Source organism: Pelobates fuscus, chromosome 5 (assembly GCF_036172605.1).
Source record: "Pelobates fuscus isolate aPelFus1 chromosome 5, aPelFus1.pri, whole genome shotgun sequence".
Taxonomy (NCBI): domain Eukaryota; kingdom Metazoa; phylum Chordata; class Amphibia; order Anura; family Pelobatidae; genus Pelobates; species Pelobates fuscus.
The window spans coordinates 219,215,949-219,243,684 of NC_086321.1; the positions used below are offsets into that span (position 1 = coordinate 219,215,949).

The following is a 27,736-nucleotide window of genomic DNA, read 5'->3' on the forward strand; positions in this document are numbered from 1 at the left end:
ATTTGTGCTATGTATTTGTCCACAGTGATTTAAGATAGAGTGCTCTGTGAGTGCCTACTGTGTGACTGCAGCATGAGAGGCAGACCTCATCTTTTGCATGTGGTCTCTGTAGATCACAGTGCTGTGCAGCTGACAAAGCACAGTACAAAATACATTGTGGGCAGAAGGTTATTTTCAGGAGTCTCCCTTAGACTGGGGCTGGCTGAGAACAATCACACAGCCTCAGTGATTTAAAGGGTGGTATGCAGCATAACCTTTGAGCACAGAATACAGTGCTTCATCTACCAGTTTGGAAACACCAAATATGGCCTCAGTTGATGGAGGAGAGCATAGGTTATTGATTGACACTTGGGTGTCCCTGGTGTGAACAGAGATTTATCAAAACTGCATGTGTTTGCAGGTGTCCAAACTTAAAAAAAAAAAAAAAGTCTGTGGAGGATGGCATGGAATGTCAATGGCAAGAAGGAGAGAGAGAAAAAAAACCTCTGCATTTCAACAGACAGATTCTAAGAGTTTTGATATGGAAGATATAGGTTTTGGGTGCAGAAAGGGGGAGGTTATTTACCTAATCTACAAAAGATGTTAGTCTCTCAAAGCTTTGACAAGTATAGAGTACCATTTACAGACAATAGAATACAACAGGATATAGTATCAATGTTTATTTTTCATTATACAATGTAATTGTATTTGTGCCTCAAGCATTTTGTACTTTTGTAAGAACTTTAGTGAAGATTATTCTCCCCCACAAAGTGCAAGCAAAATGGTTTCATAATCTCCTTTGGTATCATCCTGCAATTAAAATTAAAGAATGGCTTTATTAAGGTAGACAAATATTTACTTTAATATATGCAACAAAAAATATAAAAGAAAATATTGAGAACGTGATCTCATTCACACATCACATTCATAATGAAAACATTGGGAGTTTACAGTCTCTTATATTGGAACTCCTAAAAAAAAAAAAAAAAACAAAAAAAAAAACAACACATACACAATGTGTTAATTACTGAGCAAAGTGAAAAGTTGCAATTAAATAAAGCATACCAATATGGCCTGGGGAAGACTTTTTCCATACAGTCGTTTATAGTGATGTTTTATTTCATTCATGTCTACTTCAGAACGGGAAACCATGATTCTAATCAAGTCTTTATCACGAGTTCCAGAACCCTTAAATACAAGGGAAGATAAAAAATAATAAATTACTTGATCAAACAGAATGATATAACTAATAATTATATTAGCATTTAAGTTTGAGAGTTATGGATGTTTGAGAGAGCTAAAATACAATGTGTGATATATAAAGATTACATTTGAACGTCCAGGGAAGTCACCCTCCCAAAGCAAAAAATCCAGATAAAGTATTTCAGTTTGTATGCATTTCTGATAAGATTATGTGATCTGTGTATGTACATACGACTAGAAGTATATTACTGAGCGATCTTGCAAGATGCTTCATAACGTCTGATGGTAGCACTGCCTGGGTTTGTTCATGTGGTAAGTAGTGATGTCGCGAACATAAAATTTTCTGTTCGCGAACGCGAACTTCCACAAATGTTTGCGAACGGGCGAACCGCCATAGACTTCAATAGGCAGGCAAATTTAAAAACCCACAGGGACTCTTTCTGGCCACAATAGTGATGGAAAAGTTGTTTCAAGGGGATTAACACCTGGACTGTGGCATGCCTGAGGGGGATCCATGGCAAAACTCCCATGGAAAATTACTATGGGGGATAATGTATAATAAACACAGGTTACTGGCTATGGAGGATAATGTATAATAAACACAAAAAAAAAAAAAAAAAAAAAAAAGAATGCAGCTTCAGAATTATTATAAATTGTATGCTGTCTAGGAGGTGGGAGGGTCTGGGAGGGAGGGTCTGCTGCTGATTGGCTGGAATGTGTCTGCTGACTGAGGTACAGGGTCAAAGTTTACTCAATGATGACGAATAGGGGGCGGACTGAACATCGCATATGTTCACGCGAACAAGCTATGTTCGCCAGGAACTATTCGCCAGCGAACCGTTCGGGACATCACTAGTGGTAAGTACAACAATAAATAAATCATACCTTCATCGACAAGTAGAGCTTTTCGGCAAAGAAAGCAGCTTTACTCACAGAACATTTTACTGTGGGGTAAAGAAGAGCAAAGAGAAATTATTGTAACAAGTGAGAAAAACAAAACAAAAAAATCATAGCTTCTCATTACCCTTTCTTTAAAGTTAGAACATTAATCAGATGCCAAGCTAATATAATTAGAAATAGTGTGAGTTTAACTCGGATTCTCATAGTCCATTCAGTTGGGTGTAGATTACATTAGTACAATATAAGTTTACGATTTTTGTTGAAGTGTCCTAGAAAGCACGTCGATTACATTTTCTACATACATTACATTAGACGTAGAAGAAAGTCAAGAATGAGAAACTTTTGGCTTTATTGTTCTAGTCTGGTTGAGTACTAGAAAATGTTGCATTACATTAATAGACTTCGGGGTCTTAAGTTGTGCATCCCTGGTCAAGGAATCTTGGACTCTTCCTATACTAGTCTTAGGTTGACAAGGTTATATAGTATTGGGAAAGTCTGAGGAAGATTAAAACATGAAAATATTACTCTTTCACATGTTATAGCACTGAAACATCTACCCCTCGGAATTACATTACGGAGCAATTCAGGAATGTAACGATCACCACAGGACACCCATGTCAACAAAACCTCTTGTTAAGTTGGTTTTGGCATTAGCTCTGGCATATTTCCCAATGGTATTCTCCAACCCAGTGCTGTGACAGACAAAGCAAGTTCTATGAACAAAGAGACACTAGGCATGCAGTGGCTTGCTATCCATTAATTTGAGACTACGCCCATTGTAGCTTCTTGGCTCTGCAAGAGAGTGTCAACGTTTACCTGACTGAGGTCATAAGGCAGTGGTTTCTCCCAATTGATAAGTGGTTTATTTCTGAATGTGTTTAACATGTTTCATTGGGGTTTTGGGTTACCAGCAGAAACATTGTCTAATAACTCAATATAGGAGAATAGGTTTCCAAAATACTGGAATAATTTGGCATTTTTACTGGAAAATATAGCACATACCGACAGCCGTCAAACATTTCTCAATGTCTCCTTTAAGTTCCAGGTCTAAAGCTTTGGTCATATCATGTGTGCTGTACTTGGTGTACTTCTGAAACACTGTATATAAAAAGTAAAAAGTTTAACCATCAGAGACACTTGCAAGATATGCACAACAGTTCAACATGTGAATTACATGGAGCAGATTGCTTTTATTTCAAAACGTACAACCAATGCCATTTGCTTACAAACTTGCCCTTCAGCTCATCACCACTGTATTTTAGGGTGATGTATGTAGTTTTTAGCCTATTTTAGGATATTTTAACAGTATGGATTTACCCAGTACAGACTTTAGATAGTTTTACAGAGTGGGTATATGCCCAACAGAATGACTGATAAAGAACCATTTACCATGATAAGTTATGTTGCCTTCAGGCAGTTGTGTCCCGGAAAGTCATAGCACTAGGTTTCGGCTATACTAGGCACACATTTTAAAAACTCATGTGCAATGTTATCTTTGTGCTAAAACCAACAAATTAACTAAATCAGTTGAATTCCTCACTTTACAGGATGCTAGAACTGATGGCATCTTTGGAAAACATTTACGGGATTAACACATTTTTTTCAAAACAAGCAGTTTGTAGGCTTTCAGTTTGCTTTAGAGGTTGGTTGCAAGAGAATGGGAATAGAGTAAAGGGTGTGTAATAACTAGTTAAACCTCATTCCTTATTAAAGGGCTGATTATTGCGCCTCAATTTAACTTGCAACAAGCAGAAACAACTCTGCATGCTAACCTCCCAGTGAGCCCTGTAAAAAAAAAAAAAAAAAAAATTAATCTCTGGCATAATTACATAGGCTGACAGGAGACATGTGTCCATCAAGTTCAGTCTCTTTATAATTTGGCTTGTGCAGTGACAAATACAAGGACAAATTTAGCATGACAAATTATAGCTATCCAGTAGTCTATATGCAATAAGCATCAACAATCTAATTGCATTTGACAAATAAACAACATGTAGTGAAATAGCTGCACATATGTTTTAAGGTATAAAAAGATGTATACCACTGGAAGGAAGATTGCAAATCTTACTGTAAAGAATTTTACATAATTGGATTGGATAATTGGAGGGAAGCTATAGTATTATATGAACACATGACGATGGTAGAAATAAGTATACACAATTAAACAGCACCACTCCTATCACTCTATACAATCTGTGATCAGCCAATTATCATGCAAGCAATAGTTTCCTAATAGACACAGGGCCTGAATTATCCAAAACCGTATACTACGCCTGCCCTGAGCCTCAACAAGAGCCTGTATGCATTTCCCATTAATCCGGGTGCTGTAATCTGGGCCCTGGAAGGATCTGAACACTGAATGACATTGGCATTCCATCCTCTGAGGGTGTGAGTTATGCAAAAGGTATAGTTCCTTAGAGGTCCTCAACCCAAATATGCGGCAATGGATAATGGACAATCCAGAGATTCAGTATGGAGTATTAGGCTTGAGCTTCCTCCATAGTCAAGTGCATTTAAATTACAAAAACATGCAATTAGGCAGAGCCATGGCAGTCTTTAATATTGATTGGACTCTGGGCAAGCATTTGCTTGGGCCCCCTGGACCCTGCCTTTCACCTCCCCCAGCTTCTACCATTTGGCCATTCTTGTAGGCAGAGGCGGCTCTAGACTTTGTGAGGCCTTAGGCAAAACTCAAACATGAGGCCCCCCACTAACACCCAAAGTGGGAAAAAAATAGGGGTTGCTTTGTGTGTATAAGGTGATGTAGTTATATTGAAGGACAAGCTTGCAGCGCTGGATACAGAGAGCAAGTCTCTGTATTCTTTGTTCAGAGGCACGCAGTGTCATGGCTTCCTGTGCCGCTGTGTTGTTAGCTCTCCGACTGTAGTTATGTCATAATTTACAAACTAAATTAATTTACAATAAACAAATTTAATTAGCAATTAGGCTAATCATTTATACACAACTGCGGGGTATGACTACATAGCCTTGCAGTCATATAAACATTACTGCCGGTGTGTGTATTTCTGAGTATGTCTAGCATGGTCTACTGTGAATGCATGTCTTTATGAATATGTGTCTGGGACCGTATGTGTGGGGTAGCTGCTTGCGGTGTGTGGTGTTTATGGGGTCTGCCTGTGACCTTTGTGCATGTGTGTATGATGAATGTCTTCAGTTTGTGACTGACAAGGTGAGTAAAGGTATAACTGTGGCAGGGTGAGTGGGACAGGGTGAGTGGGGTAAATCAGACAGGGTTGGGGGGGTGGGAGGAGTGTGACAGAATGAGGTAGGGTGAGAATGAAAGGGGGCAATTGTGACATGGTTGGAGGAGGGAGTGTGACAGGACATGGGGAAGTAAGTGTGACAGGATTGGAGGAGGTTAATGTGACAGGCATTTGGGGGTGTATTACAGGGTTGGAGTGAATGTGCCATCTTTGGAGGAGGCAGTGTAACAGAATGAGGGGAGGTGAGTGTGACAAGATTAAGAGTGTTAATGTGGCAGGATTAGGTAATGTGAAAGGGTGAGTGTGGCAGGGTTGGGGGGGGGGGGGGAGAGTGTGACAGGGTTTGCAGTGATTGTGGCACAGTTGGAGGACAGGATTGGAGGGGCTTATGTGGTAGAGTGAGTGGCAGGGTGAAGGGGGTGACAGACTGATAGAGGATGAGTGTTACAAGGTTGGGGACTGTGTGCGACCATGCAAGAGAAGGTCAAGTCAGACAGGATTGGGGTGGTTAATGTGATAGGGTAATTGTGGTACAGCAAGGGCAGGTGAGTTTGGTATGGTTGGAAGGGTGAGAGTGACAGGATTAGGAGGGTGAAGGGGGTGACCGTGTGTGGGGGCTGAAAGTGCATGTATGGGGTGAGGCACGGTGTGACAGTGGGGGGCTGTGAGATTGGAGCGACTGACAGGGTGGGGGGCTATGACAAGATGCATGGGTGGCTGTGACAGGGTGTCTGGGACAGATGGTAGAGGGGATGGAGGAGCAGTGACAGGGGTTCATAAATACTTTTTTTAAACTTTTATTATTAAAACGATACCCTAGTGGTCTGGTGGATTCCCCTGGTGGTCCAGCAGGCCCACTCTCCCACTCCGGTCTACAGCACCACTTGGTAAGTGTCGTGATCTCCAGTCAGAGCATTAACGTGGTAACCCGCGGCAACGCTCTGACAGGCTGGAGATCGCACGACACCTCAGTCTGCAGCTCACTCCCGGCTGAGCTGCAGACTGGCTCTCCATTAGGGCGGACTGACTGGAGGGACCTCGCACCCGGTGAAGGATCCTCGGACTGACTGGAAGGACCTGATGTGTTAGTCTGCCCTAAGGTGATTTAGGCAGCCGCGAGGCCCTAGACAGAGCAAGGCCTTAGGCGGCCACCTAAATTGCCTAATTCGAGAGCCGCCTCAGCTTGTAGGGTTGCATTTGTGAGCAGTGTTTGTGAATTTGAATGCAAGCATGTTTTTGTATATAGAGTATGTGTGTGCATGCATTGTGTACTTGTATGTACTGTTTCCATTGGAATGCAGTGGTGTACTTGTGTGTAGCTTTTGCATTTGAATGTAGGTTTGTATGTATTGTTGGCTTTTAAATGCAGGTGTGCTTTTGGGTGTAGAGTTAGTGTTTGTATATACACGTTTAACCTTTTAATAAAAGGGTGTGTTTATTAGTGCATGCAGGGGTGCATGTGGATGCAGTGTTGTCTTTTAAATGCAGATGTACATTTGTGTGTAATATTGGTGTGAGTGAAGTGCATGTTAGTATACAGTTTTGGAGTTTGAATTCAGGGGTGTGTTTGTATAGAATGATTGTGTTTGCAGCGGTGTGTTTGACTGGAGACACACCAATTTACATTATATTTTAATGTAGGCTTCAAATGTTGCAGCAAACCAGAAAAAAATAAAAAAATTAAATAAAGAGATCCTTCTTGACTGCAAAATGGGAGTCAGATCAGGCCTTTAATCAATACACTAACACCCCACAAATTAAAAATTATATCCCTGAAATCTTTTGCAAATATTTATCCAGTTGCAGCTTACATCTCTATACAAACTCTGATAAAACCACATCCTTATTGTACGGAGGAGGGACCATAAAAACAAAAACAAAACCACCAAACCAGAGATTGGCCTATATTGGTCCTGAATGTATTTGTATAATGCCATCATTTCCTTTACTAGCCTTAGCAAATGCTAAGGCTAGTATGATTGATATTGCACATTGATATTGCCTAACAATTCCCAAATCCTTTAACGTTTGGTTATCCCTAATTTGCTACAATTTAGGATGTAAGTTGTTTCTGCATTCTTTACCACAAAGTGCATAACTTTGCATTTTTTTCACATTAAGAATAGTTTGCCATTCTTTTGTAAACTTATCTTTGCATGTCTTAGTGGAGCACAAGCCAGTCACCCATGTTTAAATACTCCTATGTTACCAAAATAGTATTTCTATAACATTCAGCCTTTTCCAGGACAGATGGAAAAGGTAATATTCCCTCACATATTAATCCTCTTTTTTCCGTTTCCATAGCAGTTGCCTAGGATCTTGGCCTAGTAAACATGTCAAGCCTGCTAATTTGTACAAAACAATAGAGACATAGGGACTTACTGAACATAAAAGAGACAAAAAAGCAAAACACTAGAGATTTACAGAATTGCTGCAGGACTATTTTTCGCTCTTTGTGCTACAGCATTTATGCAGAGTTTAGAACTTTTATATATAGTTTAATTACATTGAGCCACACTACACCTGAAACAATTGCGATAAGATTGGTTACGTTACTTTAAGCTGTCAAATGGATGAGATACGAGCACAGTTATGGCATGCTTGCATGTTTTGTGAGGAGATCGCTCGTACAGGTATAAGTGTTACCTTATCTCCGAAGTTTGTAATTATGTACCCATGTAGCATCTGTGTGGCAGTGGACAGGTGGGCTGCTGGATATAACCGGATAACTCCTACACGGCCATTTAATAGCTAGATCTCTTTGTTATAGGGTTATTGCCATTTACCATCACTGCATGTTCAACTAAAATCACTTGAAATAAATAATGCGAGTAGTGATGTACCGTACGGTTCACTGGCGAATAGTTCCTGGCGAACATTGCGTGTTCGCGTTCGCCACGGCGGGCGAATATATGCGCGGTTCGATCCGCCCCCTATTCGTCATCATCGAGTAAACTTTGACCCTGTGCCTCACAGTCAGCAGACACATTCCAACCAATCAGCAGCAGACCCTCCCTTCCAGACCCTCCCACCTCCTGTACAGCATCCATTTTAGATTAATTCTGAAGCTGCATTCTTAGATAGAGGAGGGAAAGTGTAGCTGCTGCTGCTGCTGATTTGATAGGGAAATGTATAGCTAGGCTAGTGTATTCAGTGTCCACTACAGTCCTGAAGGACTCATCTGATCTCTGCTGTAAGGACATCACCCCAAAAAGCCCTTTTTAGGGCTAGAACATAAGGCTGCTTTTTTATCCTGTGTAATCTAATTGCAATCTAATTGCCTGCCTGCCAGCTTCTGTGTCAGGCTTACTGTGGATACTGTGCCCACTTGCCCAGTGCCACCACTCATATCTGGTGTCACAATAGCGTGCATTTAAAAACAAAAACCATTTTTTTCACTGTTATAGATTGAATAGCAGTTAGTTGTCTTCAAGCGGGTGTGTCAGGCCTACAGCGTGTACTCTGCCAACCTCTGCCAGTACACAGTGCCACTCATATATGGTGTCATTCTGCTCTGTGTCAGTGTGTATCATGATCTCTGAGGACGGGTGTCAATCCATATCTGCCAAGTGACCCTATGTAGGGGGAACAGTCCCTATTCTGCTCTGTGTCAGTGTGTTTCAGGGTCTCTGAGGACAGGTGTCAATCCATATGTCAAGGTGTCAATATGTCATATGTCAGGTGTCAATCCATATCCATTGTGATTTAGGAATGTTAGGTGATTTATGCCCTTTATGGATTAAAACCAGACTCTGCATCAACTGTGTAATTTCCCATGGGAGTTTTGCCATGGATCCCCCTCCGGCATGCCACAGTCCAGGTGTTAGTCCCCTTGAAACAACTTTTCCATCACTATTGTGGCCAGAAAGAGTCCCTGCGGGTTTTAAAATTTGCCTGCCCATTGAAGTCTATGGCGGTTCGCGAACATTTGCGGAAGTTCGAGTTCGCCGTTCGCGAACTGAAAATTTTATGTTCGCGACCTCACTAAAGGCGAGTATCTACAAACTGATGCTCCCACCTTTCTGAAGATGTGGGAAACTGCGTGTGGTAAGAATATTGATGAAAACAGTTATGTCCGTTCCTTTTTTTTTTTCACCAGCTTCGTATAGGGCCTAGTAAAAAGAGGAATAACGAAAGATAAAAAACACAAAACCATTAGATATAACACACTCTAAACTCCTTACACAGTTATTCACTAAAGTGAGAAATTCAAAGTGAAACTATAGTAATCAGAAACAATACAGCTTTGTGGAGTTTATAGCCAGTCCCTGGAGGATTTTCAATGTAAAAAGCTGTAAAATGTTCAATGTAAAAATGTTCAGTCACTCAGATGGTTACTGCAGGCAGGGCCGGATTAAGAGCCCATTGAGTCTGGTGCTGACAATTATGAGGATCCCAATTACAGAATCCTATGAACAGAAAACATTAAAATAGGTAAACGTCCCAAGCGTCATGTATCTGGTGGGGGTGGTGCTGGATGAAAAGTAATGGGATATAGCCATCAGATAACACATACCCTATGCTAATCTCTCACTTTCATCTCTAAAGTGACATATCACTTGATATGTGTCCGGTGAAGCAGGATTTCTGTGGGTGGGGTAAAGGGTGGGCAAGTGATGTGAATCACGTAACCAGTATCGCCCGAAGGGACAAACATGCCCAAAAAGGAGGTGGGTCTGCATGAACAATTTGATGTCAGCCTGGTGTGAATGCTCTTCAGGCTGCCTGCCAAACTTGCAGGATGACCAACCAAGGGCATACTTTGCAGACAGCACCCTGAGCTTGGCATAAATGCATGTAATGTGCTAGCTCTACGCTTTCTAAGGACTGTCCCCTAGCACTTGCTGGTCCACTCTTCTAACCTTACTAGCAGGCAAAAGCTTCAGTTATACAGTGAAATGTAGTGTAGATGAAAGGGAACGTGCCACAATGTTAGAGAGGCTGAAGCAGCAAGAGCATTTGCATAGTACGCAAGTTTTTTTTGTTTTGTTTTTTTAATTCAATGTACCTATTTTATAAGCATGGGCCTGGAGCTCCAGCTCCATCAGCCCAGATGTTAATCCAGGCATGCCTAGGGGTGCTTCCCATCGCAGTGCAGCACAGTATGAACATTCCCCATAAAGATGCATTGATTCAATGCATCTCTAAGGATTGGCTCTGAGAGGTATTTTTCCCCATGGGAAAGCATTGGATTAGCAAAGATTAAGAGTGATGATAATCTTAGCCACAGAGGCGGGCAAGCAATATCATGGGAGAAAAGGTACATTTAAAAACATTTCAAAGTGATCGGGGAGTGAAATACCTAGTTTAACACTATAGTGGCCTTTTAAGGACAAAAAAGCTTAAGTGGAAAAGTTACGGTTTCACTTCACCTACTCTGTCCTTAAATTTGAATTTCTCCTTGAATTCTCATTTTAGTAGAATACGCTATTAGCATCAAACATACATTAGATAACAATAAAAACACACAATTTGCAAATGTTAATATTCACACTAACATTATTATATATACACGCACACTAAATTACATTTTATAGTAATTAAAGTGCATTATTGAAACCAGTTCGACAAAATGGTGTCAATGCAAATCGATATACAAAAACATGCAGTTGTAATAAAAAATAAAAATTATACTTTAGGCTGTATCCATTTCTTTTACAAAACCTAGAAAAATTAAATACACATTTGTCAAACATAGTATAGTTTCCCCCTCTCCAGTAAAGAAAGTAATTTATAAAATACAGATTGCACACATTTCTTACCCTTGCATCATTGTCAACAAGTTCTTCATTCACACGAGTGTCTTCACTCCTGTCACCCTGTAGTAAAATGTTTAGAATTTATAAATGTATTACCTGGTTAAGCACAAAACTTTTATGAATATTTTACATGGGGATCATTTTTGTAGAATGTAAAAGATGCATATGGTCATTATTTTGTTAACTTTTTATTAGTGTTATTTATAAAGTGCCAACAAATTCTGCTGCACTGTAAAATGGGTGGACTAACAGACATGTCATTGTAACCAGATGAGTTGTATGCACAGAAACAGGTGGAGGGCCCTGCTCAACGAGCTTACATGTTAGAAGGAATGGGATATAGTGACACTAAAGGCAAGGGTAGGGAAGAAAATCTGAATCAGAGTGCAGGGAGAGAAAGCTTTATGGTAAAGGCATCCCATTCTTAACATCTAAGCACTGTTACTAAAATAGAAGTCGCAAAATTGATTAGGGACACTCCAAGCACCAGCTTAATATATTGGTCAGGTGTACAGAGACAGTCCCTGCAGTCTCCACTATACAAACACTGCCTTTTATGAGAAAAGGTGGTGTTTACATAGCTTCCTTTGGCCATATCTAGGGACAATCACTCAGCCACTACAAACCCTTCCTGGCATTTTGCATGAAGATGCCGAAAAGTCCCTATAGAGATGCACTGAGTCAATAAGATACTACTAGGCACAAAGGGCAGAGAGGTGGACAAAAGTCAGTAAAACTATTTTTATTTTTTTTAACTATTTGAGGTGAAAGTAATTAAACAGTTATTCAATTTATCTAGTGTCAGGAATGCATGTTAACTAACATGTGTGCAATACCTGAAATATCCATTTGAAAAGGAATCTTAAAGAGACACACATCCTGAACATGAGGGGTATAGACATCTGTCACCTATTGACATCTATGCACAGGAGTATCTTTAACTATCAACTGGTGAGGTCTCTAAAAAAAACACTCAAAGTTGTAATTTTGTTTTGTCATTAACCATGAGATATTATCCTGTGGAGTTTGTCATCACAAAATTAACAGTTACAACACGGTTTAACCAAGTTTTTAGATAATGGCTTCTGACTTTAGCAGCATTCAGTGCAATTAAAATAAAAAAAATAAAAAAGTTTGTGAAGTTTAGATAACTATTGCTTTGATATTATTCGAAAGTCAGAAACCGTTGCTGCTTGCCAAAATCCAAGTTGTAATTTAGGCCTATATAACATTATAGATGTCACTTTTGTTCAACATATTTTTCCATCTTTTTGTACTCATCCTTGTGGCAATAAATGCAGATTACCAAATATGAAACACCAATACGACTGAAATGTTTGTTTGCTGGTGGTGGAACTATGTTTGACATGTTGATAAAACATCCTATATTAAAAAAAATTAAAAAATAAAAATAAAAAAAATTACCTTGGCAAGGGCAAGCAAAGCTTTTTGGAAGTCACCAGATGTGTCAGAAGTTATGTCCTTTGCCAATTCATTCTTAAAAGCTGTAATAAAGTTTTTACCATGATATAAGCAATTTTACATGTCAACAAACCTAAACATTTCAACACCCAATTTGCATCATATACCTACTACTTTTCCATCCATCATGGACATAGCTGGACTACTCCAATTATTTTGCCCTATTGTGAATTATTTATCTGGTATTCCTCTGAGTCACCATGTAAAACCATCCAAAACAAATAAAAATAAATAACGTGGTAGACTATTTGAAGCTACATCTAATACATTGGATAGCCATGCTTGAACCTTTTAGGTCAGCTACATGACACAAGAAAGTGGTACACATGACCACATACAAAAATTAATGGAACAACCAAGTACTCTCCCACACACACACACACAGTTACCGCTCTTCATTATCGAGGTGGAATTATTGCAGCTCCTGGATTCTGGTTGTTGGGGAAGCAGGGACTCCTTCCTGCTTCCCATGCGGCAATTACCCGGCACGTCTAGTCCCGCCCCCCACCACATGCTAAGCCCCCCCCCCCCCCCCCCCCAATGTTTTTTTATCCCAGGTGGAGAATAATGAAATCCTCCACCCGGGTAGCCAGCAATGTGAGCTGTGTCGGCCGCAGGGTGCCCCCTGCTCCATGGCACCCTGTGCGGCCACACAGCTCACACACACTTAAGGCCTGCCCTGACCACATGGACCAGGGATGCATTACACGTACAACATTTTAGTCACCCTCCTGTTTCCTACCCTTTAGGTGCAGGAGGGTGACTTTCCCTGGGGTCCAGTGGTGTCTCAGGCTGATAGGAGTTAGAGTTCCCACTCTGACTTCCTCTCCTTCCTCCCCCGCAGCTCGCTCTGATAGCTGGGAGGAGTGACCTGGGCAGTCACTTCCTCCCAGCGTCTGACGTCATCACAGGTGGCCTGGTCACGCTGTTAAAGCGCTGCAGCACTGACCAGGGCCCCCCTGGATATTCATCGCCATTGGGTGGCCCTAACAGCATTGGCCACCTGATGGACCTCTTCAATGCGGCCCCTTCAGTTACAACGCACGGGTCGGGGCTGCAACACATGGCGATGGGCACCCGGTCGAAGGGGTCTGCAGCTGCGACCGCGGTAGTTCCTCCAGTGGGTGATATACCAAGCTTATCTTTGATGTTTGTAGCACCATATAACATGTTTTATTATTGAACATTACTTATCAGGAATACCAGTATCATGCAATTTTAGAATCAAGAGTCATAATTAGTGGAAAACGTATTCATTCACAGAAAGTCATTTTTCCTATGATGCGGTTAGGTTACCTGGCGCAGTCTGTCAATTAGTTTTAGCACATTTATTTTTAACAAGAGTTGATTTTTGGGGTGGATGGCAAGATGATTGCTGTATATATGACTGTCACTAAATGTTGGGGGAGGGGAGATTAAAATAAAATCAGGAGGAATATTTTTCTCTGCTTCTCTCCCCTTCCCACCTCTCTTTGTTACTTTTCCTCACTTGGTCTTGGTCTGTGTGAACTAAATTGTTGGAATATACTCTTATCAGGGTAATTTAAAATGAATGTAAGAGTCGTGAATATATTTTACAATACCCAGATTGGCCTATTTTCCCCCACCAAATTTGTTTTTGCAAATCCGTCTGTTAATGAAGTTTGGGAACTTGGCAGAAATGTGTTAGTCATGAAATTTGTTTGGCAAAAGAGTTTTCAAGTCACACAGAACATTTTTAGCCAGCTTTCCATGCAGGGAATTAGACTGAAGTAAATACAGTATAAATGAAAAATTGTGACAGACACTTGTAAATTGCCTGTAATGGGCTAGGGCCTCCAACTGCAAGTTATAAAGTTGTTGTTTTGAACATTTAAGAAAGTTACCTTCCTTGTAGACTCTGTTAATGTTTTTTATTTCATTGTTGGTTCGGGAAACAAGAATTTCAATGAGTGCATCCTCATCAGTACCTAAACCCTTAAATAAGAATTTACAGGATTAGAACAAATATGACTTGGCACTACAGTTTACAAATTAGGCCAGAATAAAAACACCGGAAAATAACAAATAACGGCTTCTATTTCTTGGCTACCAAGTGAAACTATAAGACATTTTATATCCATTGAATAATTAACAGTTGCATAAAGTCTGGGAATCATTCCTGTGCTACGATACTTAAAATTATTTATTTTGCAATGTATTTTTCCCATTTAGGTTTCAACAATACAAGGGAAGCAAAGTAGAAAGTAAAGGATAAAACAGAAATGCAACACCGAAACGCCATCCATTAATAACAAAGTGCACGATTAAGATACAAAGTGTGGTAGCTACCATAGTATTAAGATGGGTAAATGGATAAGGTCATTATGGCACCAGGATAGCCAACATTCTGTCAAAGAATGAACAAGTCACAAACAAAATAAGTGAAAAACAAAACATTATGAAGTTGTTGGGAAATCTCTTCATAAAGATTTTAAAAAATTAAAAATAAAACTGCAGGCTGCACTTCAGAGAGCAATGCTATTCAGTTTAGAGAACAGAAAGCAATCTCTAAGGTAGAGAAGATCAAGAGAGTAACTCACTTAAAGTTTATAAACCCATACTGTACCTTTGTAGCATGTTTTAGTGCATGGGCATCAAATTCAGCAGGAGTTTTAAGCAATCCCAAAACCACTTCCTCAAGTCTTCCTGAAAGCGCTTTTTTCAATGCATCTTCCAAAGGCTGTAAAACATATGCATTGATGAAACTATGGAAGGAAAGTGATAAAGAATTCTTTTTTCCTAGATGACAAGCGAAGAGCTTTGTTTGCAAAAAAGATTACTGGAACACAAAGAATTACAATTATATTTTCAGCTAATAACACTGAAAACAGTTTTTACTCACCGTCAATTCTTTTTCCCTTAATATGGTGGCAGTACATATGGGTTGTGCTTCCCAATTGGGACAAGCATCTGCAAGATCGGTAATTAAGAAAAGTCACTCCCCTTTACCAGGGGTCAAGTCCTGTGGAATAAAGTGTAGGAACTCACTCGAGTTCCACCCTCACCCCACCACCAGGGAAAAAAAAAAAAACTTGTATGCATATATAAACGCGTACACACACACACACACTCACAGACACTCACACACACTCATAGACACAGACACACACACACTCACAGACACTCACACACACTCACAGACACAGACACACACACACTCACAGACACACACTCACAGACACACACTCACAGACACACACTCACAGACACACACTCACAGACACACACTCACAGACACACACTCACAGACACACACTCACAGACACACACTCACAGACACACACTCACAGACACACACTCACAGACACACACTCACAGACACACACTCACAGACACACACTCACAGACACACACTCACAGACACACACTCACAGACACACACTCACAGACACACACTCACAGACACACACTCACAGACACACACTCACAGACACACACTCACAGACACACACTCACAGACACACACTCACAGACACACACTCACAGACACACACTCACAGACACACACTCACAGACACACACACACAGACACACACACACAGACACACACACACAGACAAAAACTAATTGTATATTTTTTTTTAAATTGAAAAAGGTCCACCCAGCCTCCCTACCTGGAGAGCTGGCATGGACCTGTCCCTGGGGTCCAGTGGGGCTTCAGTGCGGCAGGCGGCTGTCTCGCTGTCAGACGCGGCGAGGGAGCGGTGTCCTCTCTGCTCCCTCTAGCCGCGAGGGCTGTCTGCTGATGCTGGGAGCCGGAAATGATGTCATATTCCAGCTCCCAGCATCAGCAAACGGCGCGGCGAGAGGGAGCAGAGAGAACACAGCTCGCGTCTGACAGCGAGACAAGAGCCGGCCGGGGGGGTCCTTCAGGTGGCCATAAGGCCACCTCTTGGGCCCCCCATGACAGGGGGAACACGGGGGCGGCATTTTTTGCCGCCCCCTGAGTGCCCTGACATATGGTGGCAGTACCTATGGGATATAGAAAGATTCCCAATCAGGTGGACCTTATGCCTAAACAGCTGGCATTACCTACAATTTTAGAGGTCGCAAGTACATCTTGCCTCAAAATGCCTGATGTTTCGTGGCCTGGACGCCGAAGCGGATGGTCACACTGCACTAGCGCTCCGCACCGAAACTAGCCCAATACGTGACAAATAAATACAGCAGAAAACCCATTCCACCTGCCTCACCCTTTTGCTGTGCCATAACGGTAAGAAAAACCCTGACCAGGGGGACAAAACAGGCTTTTTCACAGTGCGATCGGTGCACAACAAAACTCCCGGGCCGCACAAGGCATACCAAGATGGCAGCGGGGACAACACTCTTCCTCTGCAAACCTCGCCTGACCTAGGTAATTTCCCTGTCACCCAAGATATTCTGGAGGAAATGTCCAAAAAACTGCTGAAAACCATCCAGTCCTAAGTAACTGCGCTCAGCAAGGACATCCAGGAGCTCGACGAAAGAACGGTTTACGTGGAACATGGGTGAATACGCAGAGGCCCATAACGATCTGGCAGACCACGTCCGTGCCCTGGAGAAGCAACTTACCGCAGCACAACTTAAAATATCCAACCTCGAAGATCGCTCACGTCGGAAAAATTTGAGAGTATGCCAGCGAACATGCCTGAATTCCTCATTGGGTTCTTCATATGTCTACTACCCGATATACCAACAGACATTACTTTTGGACCGTGCTCACCAGGTGGCCAAGCCAAAGTTCTTACTAGCTGAGGCCGCAAGAGACATGCTGGCCCACCTGCAAAACTACCATGTCAAAAAAGCTATAATGAAGGCAGCGAGAACCCGCACAGATCTCCTGCCACAATACAAACAGCTACAGATATACGCGGACCACACAACATCTCTGGAGGAAGGGATAAAGGCCCTCAAGACATAGAGCCTACCTGTCCGCAAGCAGCCTGGGAAAACCGCCTCGCCACAGCGGATAGAGTACGAATGGAAGAAGGCAAAAAAGTAGTCTCCACACCTAGTTATCAAATCCAGATGCAGGTGTTAAAATTCAGGACTGATTAGCATGGCTTCCCGATTGTGAAGCTATTCACCTGGTAACCGTATGCAACACCTCTCCTCCCCCTCCCCCCTCCCCCCTCCGCTCCTACCCGCAGCTTCCTGTCATGTTTATGTTTTCTATGTTGCCAACCTCCATACTACCTACTCTGGGTACTCAGCCCATTTTAAATTATTTTAAAAACAGCCGCTGCAGGGCCGGTCCCAATGCTGCAGCCGCCTGAGCGCTCTGTAAAGAGCCTCAGGCGGCTGCAGCGCTGCTTCTCACCTCCCCTTCCCTGTAGCGTGGCCAAGCTCCTCTCCGGTCCACAGTACCTGGCCGGACTGATAGGAAGGTGCACAGTCAGTCGCTCAGTGTGAATTTCCCGTCAGTCCGGCCGGGTACAGGAAACACGAACTCCTGTACCGCGCAGAGTTTCTGTGCACCTTCCTATCACTCTGGCCGGGTACCACGGACCGGAGAGGAGTTCGGCCACACTACAGGGGAGGGGAGTAAGAAGAACAAGGAGGGGGGAGGAGGAAGTAGGAAGAACAAGGGGGGGGACTATAAGAAGAACAAGGGGGGCACCTGAATGAGACACTGCTACATGATCAAACTTTGGACCCCTTGAAGACTCACTCACACACTATTCTAGGAAAATACAGCACCAGATATTTCTCCGGAAACCACCTGGTTAGCACACAAGCCCATTATTCGAGGAGAACTGATAAAGAGCCCACCACCTCAAACAGATGTCCCATGCCCAACATGCTACTGAACCAAACATACCCATAAACTGAGCCAAACACACCCATCCCCAGGGTTGAAACACCAGATCTCAGAGACGCAGAAGATTTAGACCCGGCACTCACTGAGGTGGGCTACATGTTGAGAAAACTGAAAGCCACGCAGTACTCCCAGGGAAACAGAGTGAGCAAAATCCTCGCCCGAAGACTCAGGGACAGACAGGCCACGTCTAAAATAGCATACATACAATCACCTACTGGTGACAGACTAATTGCCCCGAAGGCTATCAGCGACAAATTTGCAACATACTAGGAGTCCCTGTACAACCTGAGAGACAACCTGCTCACGCCCACCACGTCCATTGATGAATACCTGCAAGACACCCCTCTCGCCAGCACACAGAGCCCTCTCAGCCCCCATCACCCAACAAGAGGTTAAAAACCACAATAAAAAGCACTCCCCACAGGCCCGGACGGATTTGTCAACGCATACTATAAGCCGATATTCTCTCCCCAGCACCAACAACCCTGTTAAATAACGCCATAGATAAACATTTATTGCCCACGGAGCTCAAATAGGTTCATATTACTACCCTCCCCAAGCCAAGGAAACCCTGAACCACATGTCCAAATTTCCGCCCTATCTCCCTGCTCAACACGGATGCCAAGCTATTCGCGAAGCTCCAAGCCATCAGACTTAAAACCATCCACCCAGAACTTATCCATGATGACCAGGTGGGGTTCGTAGGGGCAGGCAGGGCTCGGATAACACCTACAAGGTACTAGACCTCATGCACAGCACTCGGAAACTGGGGATCGGAGGCCTCTTCGTGTCCCTAGAAGCAGAGAAGGCCTTCGATAGAATAAACTGGACGTTCCTGAATAGGGTACTCCTCAAATTTGACTTCCCCACACAATTTATCACAGCGGTGGAGGCTCTTTACAGTACACCCTCAGCACAAATCCTCTACGCAGGTTTCCCCTCACGCAGGATAAGCGTTACCAATGGCTCTAGACAGGGGTGCCCTCTGTCCCCATTGTCCTAGCCCTGGAGCCACTAGCTACCAAATTAGACCAGACCCAAACATTCATGGCATACCCCTGGGGACTAAAGACTATAAGCTAAACATCTTTGCGGACGACGTATTGCTCACTCTAACTCAAGCGTTCATATCTATGCCCAACCTTAGGCGACAAATTGAACTTTTTGGCCACTACTCGTACTATAAACTGAATGTCTCCAAAACACAAGCATTGACGGTGGGAGTGGGGAGAGAAACAGGCTGAAAGAAGCATGGCTAGACCGCATAGCAACCATCAAAATGTCACTGCTGCCAAAATTGTTAGACCTCTTCAGAACACTACAGATACCCCTACCAACCACCTACCTCAGATCGGCCACATCCCTACTCAAATAAATTTGGCAAAAAAAAAAAAAAAAGTCTTGCAGCCACCAAACTCCTTTACAGACGGAGGGTTAGGCATCTCAAACTTGCACATATATCACAAAGCGGCTCTGCTGAGCACTATGCTAGTCTCACATGATACACATTCCAGCCCAAAATCGACGGGAATTGAAGTCTTCTGGCTCAAAACTGACAGACTACATCCTGTTTTCTGGACTGACAGCACCCATAGACCCAAACCCTATGATAGTCTGCCCACTACTCTGTTGCTTATAACTACATGGGACAGGGTGAGAAAGGCATTGGTTAACCACCCCAAGATTCCAATGGCGTCACGACTGCAAACCATTAGCATGACCGTCCCCACCTTCAACCATAAACTGAAGACCAATAAAGGCATCACCCACATATTCCACCTATACCAAGGGGATACCGTAAAACCTTTCCACATCTCCAAGAGCAATTGAATCTACCCACCAGAGTTCTGTTCCCATACCTCCAGGTAAAGTGGTTGCTAGCGAACAACCTACCTACCGAACCCAAGAGAGCGCTGTCCGAACCAACTTCAGAGTTTGAAAATGCCCGCTTGTCAAGCACACCCATCATGAAACCCGTGTCAAAATTTTACCGTATACTTTTACACAGCCAACCACCACCACACGAATCATACAAAGAAGCATGGCACAGAGAATTAGGAAGCGAGCTTAGTACCGCACAATGGAAACATGCATACACAGTCCATAAGGGCCTCACATCCTGCGCCCAACACCTAGCAATCCAAAGGAAAAATCTTATACCGCTGGTACCTAGTACCGGAAAGAATCCACAAAATATGGCCTGCATCCACAAACATATGCTGGTGATGCAAACGAGAAGTAGGAACACTGATCCACATTAAAGAAACTAGCCCTGCGCTCAAATCAGCCATGCTGATTTCTTTGGGTGAAGCAAGAGCTTTTCTCTGTCCACAAAGCGGCCATTGCCTTTGTGGAATGCGCTGAGAAAAGACACTGGCGAATCAAAACTACTGAAGCATAGGCCATTATGATAGACAAAATAACGAGAAATAGAATTAGTAGAGGCTTAAAAGATTTCTAGAAGTTAACAGGTGATCTGATCTTCTGAATTCAGCTGATATTGATAGATACATATGAAATGCTTTTTTTAACTCTAGAATATGCAATCTAGTTCCAGTGGGGAGGTGGCATAATTATAGAAGGATGAGCTGATTAACAGCTCTAAAAGATAACTCTGGAAGAATTTAAGTTTTAGCATCAACTTTCACCTTGATGGAATATAAGAAATTCCACTGAAGATATTTCCTGAAGCTTGCTTACTCTCTTGGCAGAAGTAATGGCCACTAAGAACGCTGGTTAAGCTTTAGCATATTAAAAAGGTACCACCTCCAAAGTAAAAGGGGACCTGAAAGACTGAAGAAAGATCCCAGGAGGGAAACAGAACTTCCTGGGTGGCATAAAAAGCTTATTGCTTTAAAGAAACTTCTAACCGGTATATACGAAGACCAATCCATAATCAGAAAGAACTTGGGGAATACAATTTGGTCTTAACGTGGAAACCTCCAGCAAGAAGTGTAAATTTGAACCGACCGGACAAATGAACTAGAAGACAATGACATTCTTACACCAATGTAGACACTCTACCCAAATTCTCATGTAAAAGTTAGAGGCAGAACAACTAGAAGATTATACGCAACAAGTGGACTCATGACGACTCAGTAGATGGAGGATCCACCATGCCCTACCGTAAATAAGAACCTATACCCTTTCATTAGGATATTCGGTCTTCCAAAAGTGCTTGTGCGGAAGATCCCTAAACTTGAAAGTCATTTCCAACAAGGCCAAAAGCTGGCTCGTGTTTGGCCAGTACGGAAGAACCACTGATCTGTCTGTTCACCTCTTTTGAAGAAGTCTTGGGAACAGTCTATAGGAGAAAAAAAAATGTAAGCCCGGAGAAATACCCTTAGATAGTTCACGTGGAATAGTTGGTCTGTCCTGTACACAGAGAGGCAAACCTGAGAATCTTCATGTTCTCCCTCTTTGCCATAAGGTCTACCCGAGCACTCCAATTCTCTCTGTAGACCATGAACAGGAACGATCTATAGACCCTTACTCTTGATCCCAATTTCTTGTGCTGACACATTAAAGACTTTAGACGAGCGACCCAGCCTGTATTAGATGCATTCTGTGGAGAAAGTTACTCTCTTTCCATGGGATTAAAGGACAGCTTTCACTTTTTTCAAAGAGAGTCTAGGAGACAAATCCAAGATTTCCACACTTTGACCCAGAGGAGAGAATTTTCCACTGTAGTGTCCAAATCCAGATTTTGCCACAGGAATTGAAGAGGTCAGACATCCCAGCAATCTCATATCCTGTCCTTCTGGAGGAATTTTAGCTTTATTGGTAAATGGACATTTCCTTTATTAGTGCAGTAGATGCAGAGGTAATGTTTTAAGGTTAACACAAACTTCAAAAAACCCTATGTTTCCTGGAGATGAAGAAAATACATTATTGTCTCCATATCCAACAGTGTTGCTGTAGCACTCTGCTAGCTACCTGAACATACTAAAGGGCAACCGTCCCGATTAGCAATAGGTAGCCAAACTCCCAAGTAGGGAATGCCTCAGTCTCTCTTCAATCCACGCATGGTGTATTTTCAGAAAACTTCTTGAGGGGCCGCAATAGGGATCTGTGGGAATATATTTCTGATCTATATACACCAAGAAATTCCTATCTGCAGAATCAGAAGTTTAGATTCTCAACCTCAGGAGAGGAACCAATTAATTTAAATTCATAAAAGGAATTATCAGATTTTGATAACCAGGAGATTCCTGAGGAACCCAACGAACTTTATGGTTCACAGAACCATATCTCAAACTCCTTAAATCCAACAGGAACATGGTTTCTGTAAATAGAGTATCAGATGTTCAGAAGATTATGGATTGGGCAGATTTGAAAAGAGCAAGCGGTGCCCTCTTTAACTAGATCAAGAAACCAGTGATTGCAAGAAGTTCTACTAAAAAGCCAGGCAAGAGACTTTCAGATATATACTGGTTCACAAATGCAACCTGGGAATGATAAGTGACTCCATTGAATAGTACTCCAGTCATCTACCTCAAAGGGATGAAGGGCTGAGTCAACCCTGCAGGGGAAGTGAACCTATGAACCCCAAGGGTTGAACAAGGGCTAAACCCACACTTTGTATAGAAATTCAGGATTACGCCTCCAAGCTTCTTAACGTCCGAAATGCCTACCCATGTCGGACCTAGTTCTACTGGTCTTTGAGGCAGAGCTTTTTTCCTTTTTCGACAAAAGTTATGAAAAGATACCCCTTTTCCAAATGGGAGTAAACAGGGGACTGAAAATGATGCTGATCTGCTGTCCAAGATTAAGCCACCAGGATATAAGGGAAACAGCAGATAAACCCATAATCTTGGCAGTCATTGTCAGATTGTATTAGTCAAATCCAAATAAAGTATGTGACAATCACAAATACAACTGGAAACTGACAAGCTGCTTACCAGGAGACTTAAATAACCTCCATTAACTATTGTAAACAAAGTTACAAGTTTTGGATACAGCTGCACCTGCTAGCAAACACCCATACCAAAACCCAGCAGTCTGGGAAGATAGTCTGCAATAGGTCTAAGTCATCCTGACAATAGGATTTTAAAAGCATCTACTTCCGCAGAATTTTATGGATTCCCAGTGTACCTGGGGGTGTAACATTTACCCATTTGATGGTAAACATTAAATGTCGGGCAAGAAAGTCTTGTTACACAGAGTTCCCATTTCTGCATATAAGAGACATGGGGTTTGAGGAACAGATAACCCTCATTAAACTTTAGCAGATTTATCCTGTCCCATGACAGATTAATTCCTAATGAACCTTCTAAGTACATCAGATGGAAACCAACTCCACACAGTATGACTAACCAGACATGTCTTAAGAAGAGGTAGATAAACATTAGCCCGACATTAGAAGTAATTGAAGGACGCTTCTCTTCGGTCTCTGTGGTACATCTCAGGCAGATCAGCAGCTAATACTTTATTTGATTCTCTATAAGAATTCAAAGATAGGAATGATTGCATATTATCTGCTTACGTTTACCCAAGAAATTGCAGCACCTTGGTCATATTTATAAAGCCCAGAACCATATTAAGGGGAGTAGCACAGATACAATAAGCAAAAGCCGTGTATAGCAGAGGCATTCCACAGTGTACAAACAGTCCACGTTCTGCAAAATAATTCCATCCATAACTTGCAATTTTAATCAGAACAGATTTTCAAAGCAGAGATCAGCTAAACTTACCTTGAAAACCTCTGAGCCGTGTGGGGGGTTGGTGACACGGGGAAACCTTCTGACAAGTTACCTGCTGCCAGAGGCAACAGCACAGCGATCCGCACTCTGCGGTTTACTGATAGTTCTGGTTCGTGCATGCACAATAGCGCACCCGGAACTTTGGTAGAACGCAACACCATCCGGGCATGCATTCCACCGCTGTGTGCAGGCGCAAGGCCTGCAACATAATTAAGGCATTCCCTGGCCTGACCATACTCACCAAGCCGGAACATACTCTACACAAAGTTAAATAGAAAAGTGCTCCGGAACCTCCATGGATGAAGCTATGCCACTCAGCCTACCACCCGGGTGGCTATCAGGCTTCCTCCCCCAGACAGCAACCTGTGTGTCTCACCAACAGACGTTTGATCCGTCTCATGCTGGGACAAGGAAGAACTGAGATGGGTTTGCCGGGGAAGCCCTTTAAGGGTAACGGGGAGGGACTTTTCTTAATCATCTATCTTGCAGATGCTTGTCCCAATTAGGAAGCACAACCCATACGTACTGCCACCGTATGTCAGAAAAAAATAAAAACTATAATCAATATATAAACTAGGGTTAATTGTAGGTCACATGTATTGTATGGAAATGCATCAAGCTGGTTTATTGCCTGATAAAAATTAACTCCTTAAGGACAGCTTCAGAAGCTCGTCTTACCCTTAAGGACACAAGTAATTTTTCCGGTTTGTGTTCAAACGTAATTTGCATCTGTCATTTATCGCACCAACACATATTATATACGTTTTTTTTTTTAGAGGGCAAACAGGGCTTTAATTTGAGGTCATATATACATAGATACAGTCTCATAAAATAAAAAAAATAAAAAATAAATAAAAAAAACTTTTTTCCACAGTTTTGGCAATAATAGCGTATGCATAATATGTGCAGCTTAGGAAAAGTAATGAAAAATAAATTCATTTATGTGTCTTGATTTATAGAGTACATCATATATATAGGATTTCAGCTTACTTTGAAAGTTACAGGTCACAAAATACAAGGAATAAAATAAAATTTCAATTTGCAACAATTTTGGAAGTTGGTATGTTCGTCTTTTAGGTTTAGTAGCCATCATAAAAAAAATAAAAATAAAATTGCTAAACAAAAGTATTTATATAAAGTAGACATCACAGGCTATTTACCCAATGTTATTTTGACACTTTTTACGTAGCCATTTCATCGCCAATCTCTGCTAAATATTGGAGTAAAATTGTGTTTTTTCTTTATTTTGGCATATACACAAGGTTTTTGTAATGTGTATTTCATAAAGCTGGTGTGTGCCATTTCTGCACAGAACCGGATATTGTGTTCAGCTTAATCTGCTGAGTAAAACAATACACCCATTGTATGCCTTTGGCAATATTCTGTAAAGTTACAATGCCATATAAGAGACAAGGCTATTTCAGTTTCTATATACCGTATATACTCGAGTATAAGCCGACCCGAATATAAGCCGAGGCCCCTAATTTTACCCCAAAAAACTGGGAAAACTTATTGACTCGAGTATAAGACTAGGGTGGAAAATGCAGCAGCTACTGGTAAATTTCTAAATAAAATTAGATCCTAAAAAAATTATATTAACTGAATATTTATTTACAGTGTGTGTATATAATGAATTCAGTGTGTGTGTGTATGAATGCAGTGTGTATATAATGAATGGAGTGCAGTGTGTGTATAATGAGTGCAGTGTGTGTATAATGAGTGCAGTGCGAATGCAGTGTGTGTATGAGTGCAGTGTGTATATAATGAATGCAGTGTGTATAATGAATGCAGTGCGTGTATGAATGCAGTGTGTATATAATGAATGGAGTGCAGTGTGTATATGAGTGCAGTGTGTATATAATGAGTGCAGTGTGTATGTATAATGAATGGAGTGCAGTGTGTGTAGGAGTGCAGTGTGTATATAATGAATGCAGTGCAGTGTGTATATAATGAATGCAGTGTGAGTGTGTATATGAGTGCAGTGTGAATGTATGAGTGCAGTGTGTATGTATGAATGCAGTGTGTATGTATGAATGCAGTGTGTATGCAGTGTGTGTATGAATGCAGTGTGTGAGAGTGCAGAGCATTGGTGGGGGTGGGCATTTTATTAATTATTATTATTTAATTATTATTGTAATATATATATATTTTTTTATGTTATTTTTTTTTATTATTATTTTTTTTATTTATGTTTTCGTCCCCCCTCCCTGCTTGTTAGCTGGCCAGGGAGGGGGGCTCTCACTCCCTGGTGGTCCAGTGGATGGGCTGTAGGAAGGGGGCTGGCAGGAAGCTGTAACTTACCCTTCACAGCAGCTCCTGTCAGCTCCCTTCTCTCTCCTCCGGTCCGTGCAGCTCCCAGATCAGCTTCCTCTGCAACTCTCGCGAGAGTTGCAGAGGAAGCTGACCTGGGAGCTGCACGGACCAGAGGAGAGAGAAGGGAGCTGACAGGAGCTGCGGTCAAGGTAAGTTACAGCTTCCTGACAGCCCCCGGTCCTTGTCTGTATTATGGCAATGAAAATTGCCATAATACAGACAACTGACTCGAGTATAAGACGAGTGAGTGTTTTGAAAAAAGAAAAAAATTGAGTCTCGATAACAAGAAAGAGACTCTAAACTGGTTTTACAATACAATTAATAGGACAATTAATAATTGTGGTGACCACACCAGAACGCACTGTTCCATTTAGACCTAAAAAATGCATCAGATGGTATATAGCATGATATAAAGAATTACATAGCTCCAAAAAATGGCTCAATAAAAATAAAAATTACTTTATTGGTAAATAAACAGGAGAGAGGACACTTTAAATGGAGTGTAAATAAATAAGGCTGAATACAATATATCAATATAGAGGCTAAATACCACTGTGCAAAAAAAAAAAAAAAAACAAAAAAAAAAAAAGGTAATTAACAGTTTAGCAGAGGAGCAATCCCCAGAGTATTTCAGTCACATCACATGGAAATCAAAGTTAATTCTAGATTCCTATGACCGCATATGACATACATATGAAATATGTGAAGTATGGGTTCACCCTTTGTCTCAAATAAGAATATTTGGTTTATCACCATCTGCTACAGAGATTCAGTTTAACCCTCACAATATACTTTCTTTACATATCTGTATGCAGCATTTTAGCCCTGGATATATGACACTTTGTCTATAAGGGCTAAATATCTGACTCTGGGTGTATATACTTTTATTTATTCCGCATTCATGATTCCGTGGATTGACGCTTTGAACTCTCGGCATAATATATTGTAATTTGCCAGAGTCTTTCATATCGGTATTTTGGTCCCCACCTCCCCCCGTACGCCCATTACTTCGGCACACTCGAGCCGGATTGGAGTAAGGGAGGAGCGAACCCTTCCTTTCGCCGCCCCTAGCTCCGCCCTTGGATACCCACGTGGGTTGTGACGCTCACTTCGGCGTACCGTTCATCAGAGGTAACTGATGACGGCCGTTTGCTCCTCCCACAAAACGCTCCGTGCATACACCGGCTGATACTTACGGGGTGATGGGACTGCGCATATGATTGGCCATTTAGGATTTAAAAGCTTCCACACTGACAGAGGTATTTTTAGCCCCTGACGAAGGTGCCGTAGACGCACCGAAACGCGCGTCGGGTTTAATCTTATCACGCTTTCTACACTAATGGTAGCACTAGC

The 27,736-nt window shown here is 42.0% G+C and overlaps 1 protein-coding gene across 1 annotated transcript in view; it reads right to left on the minus strand.

Moving 5' to 3' along the window:
* Positions 1-644: 644 nt before the first annotated feature.
* The window catches only part of LOC134611310 (annexin A1-like), a 41,006-nt gene continuing 13,914 nt past the window's right edge, over positions 645-27,736 (minus strand). The window contains exons 5-13 of the mRNA XM_063455038.1: positions 15,135-15,248; positions 14,413-14,503; positions 12,491-12,570; positions 11,069-11,125; positions 9,325-9,418; positions 3,085-3,180; positions 2,068-2,126; positions 1,045-1,167; positions 645-789 (exon numbers count right to left, since the gene is read on the minus strand). Of these exons, the coding sequence (XP_063311108.1) occupies positions 733-789; positions 1,045-1,167; positions 2,068-2,126; positions 3,085-3,180; positions 9,325-9,418; positions 11,069-11,125; positions 12,491-12,570; positions 14,413-14,503; positions 15,135-15,248 (771 nt within the window). The 3' untranslated portion in view covers positions 645-732. The remainder of the gene's footprint in view (positions 790-1,044; positions 1,168-2,067; positions 2,127-3,084; positions 3,181-9,324; positions 9,419-11,068; positions 11,126-12,490; positions 12,571-14,412; positions 14,504-15,134; positions 15,249-27,736) is intronic.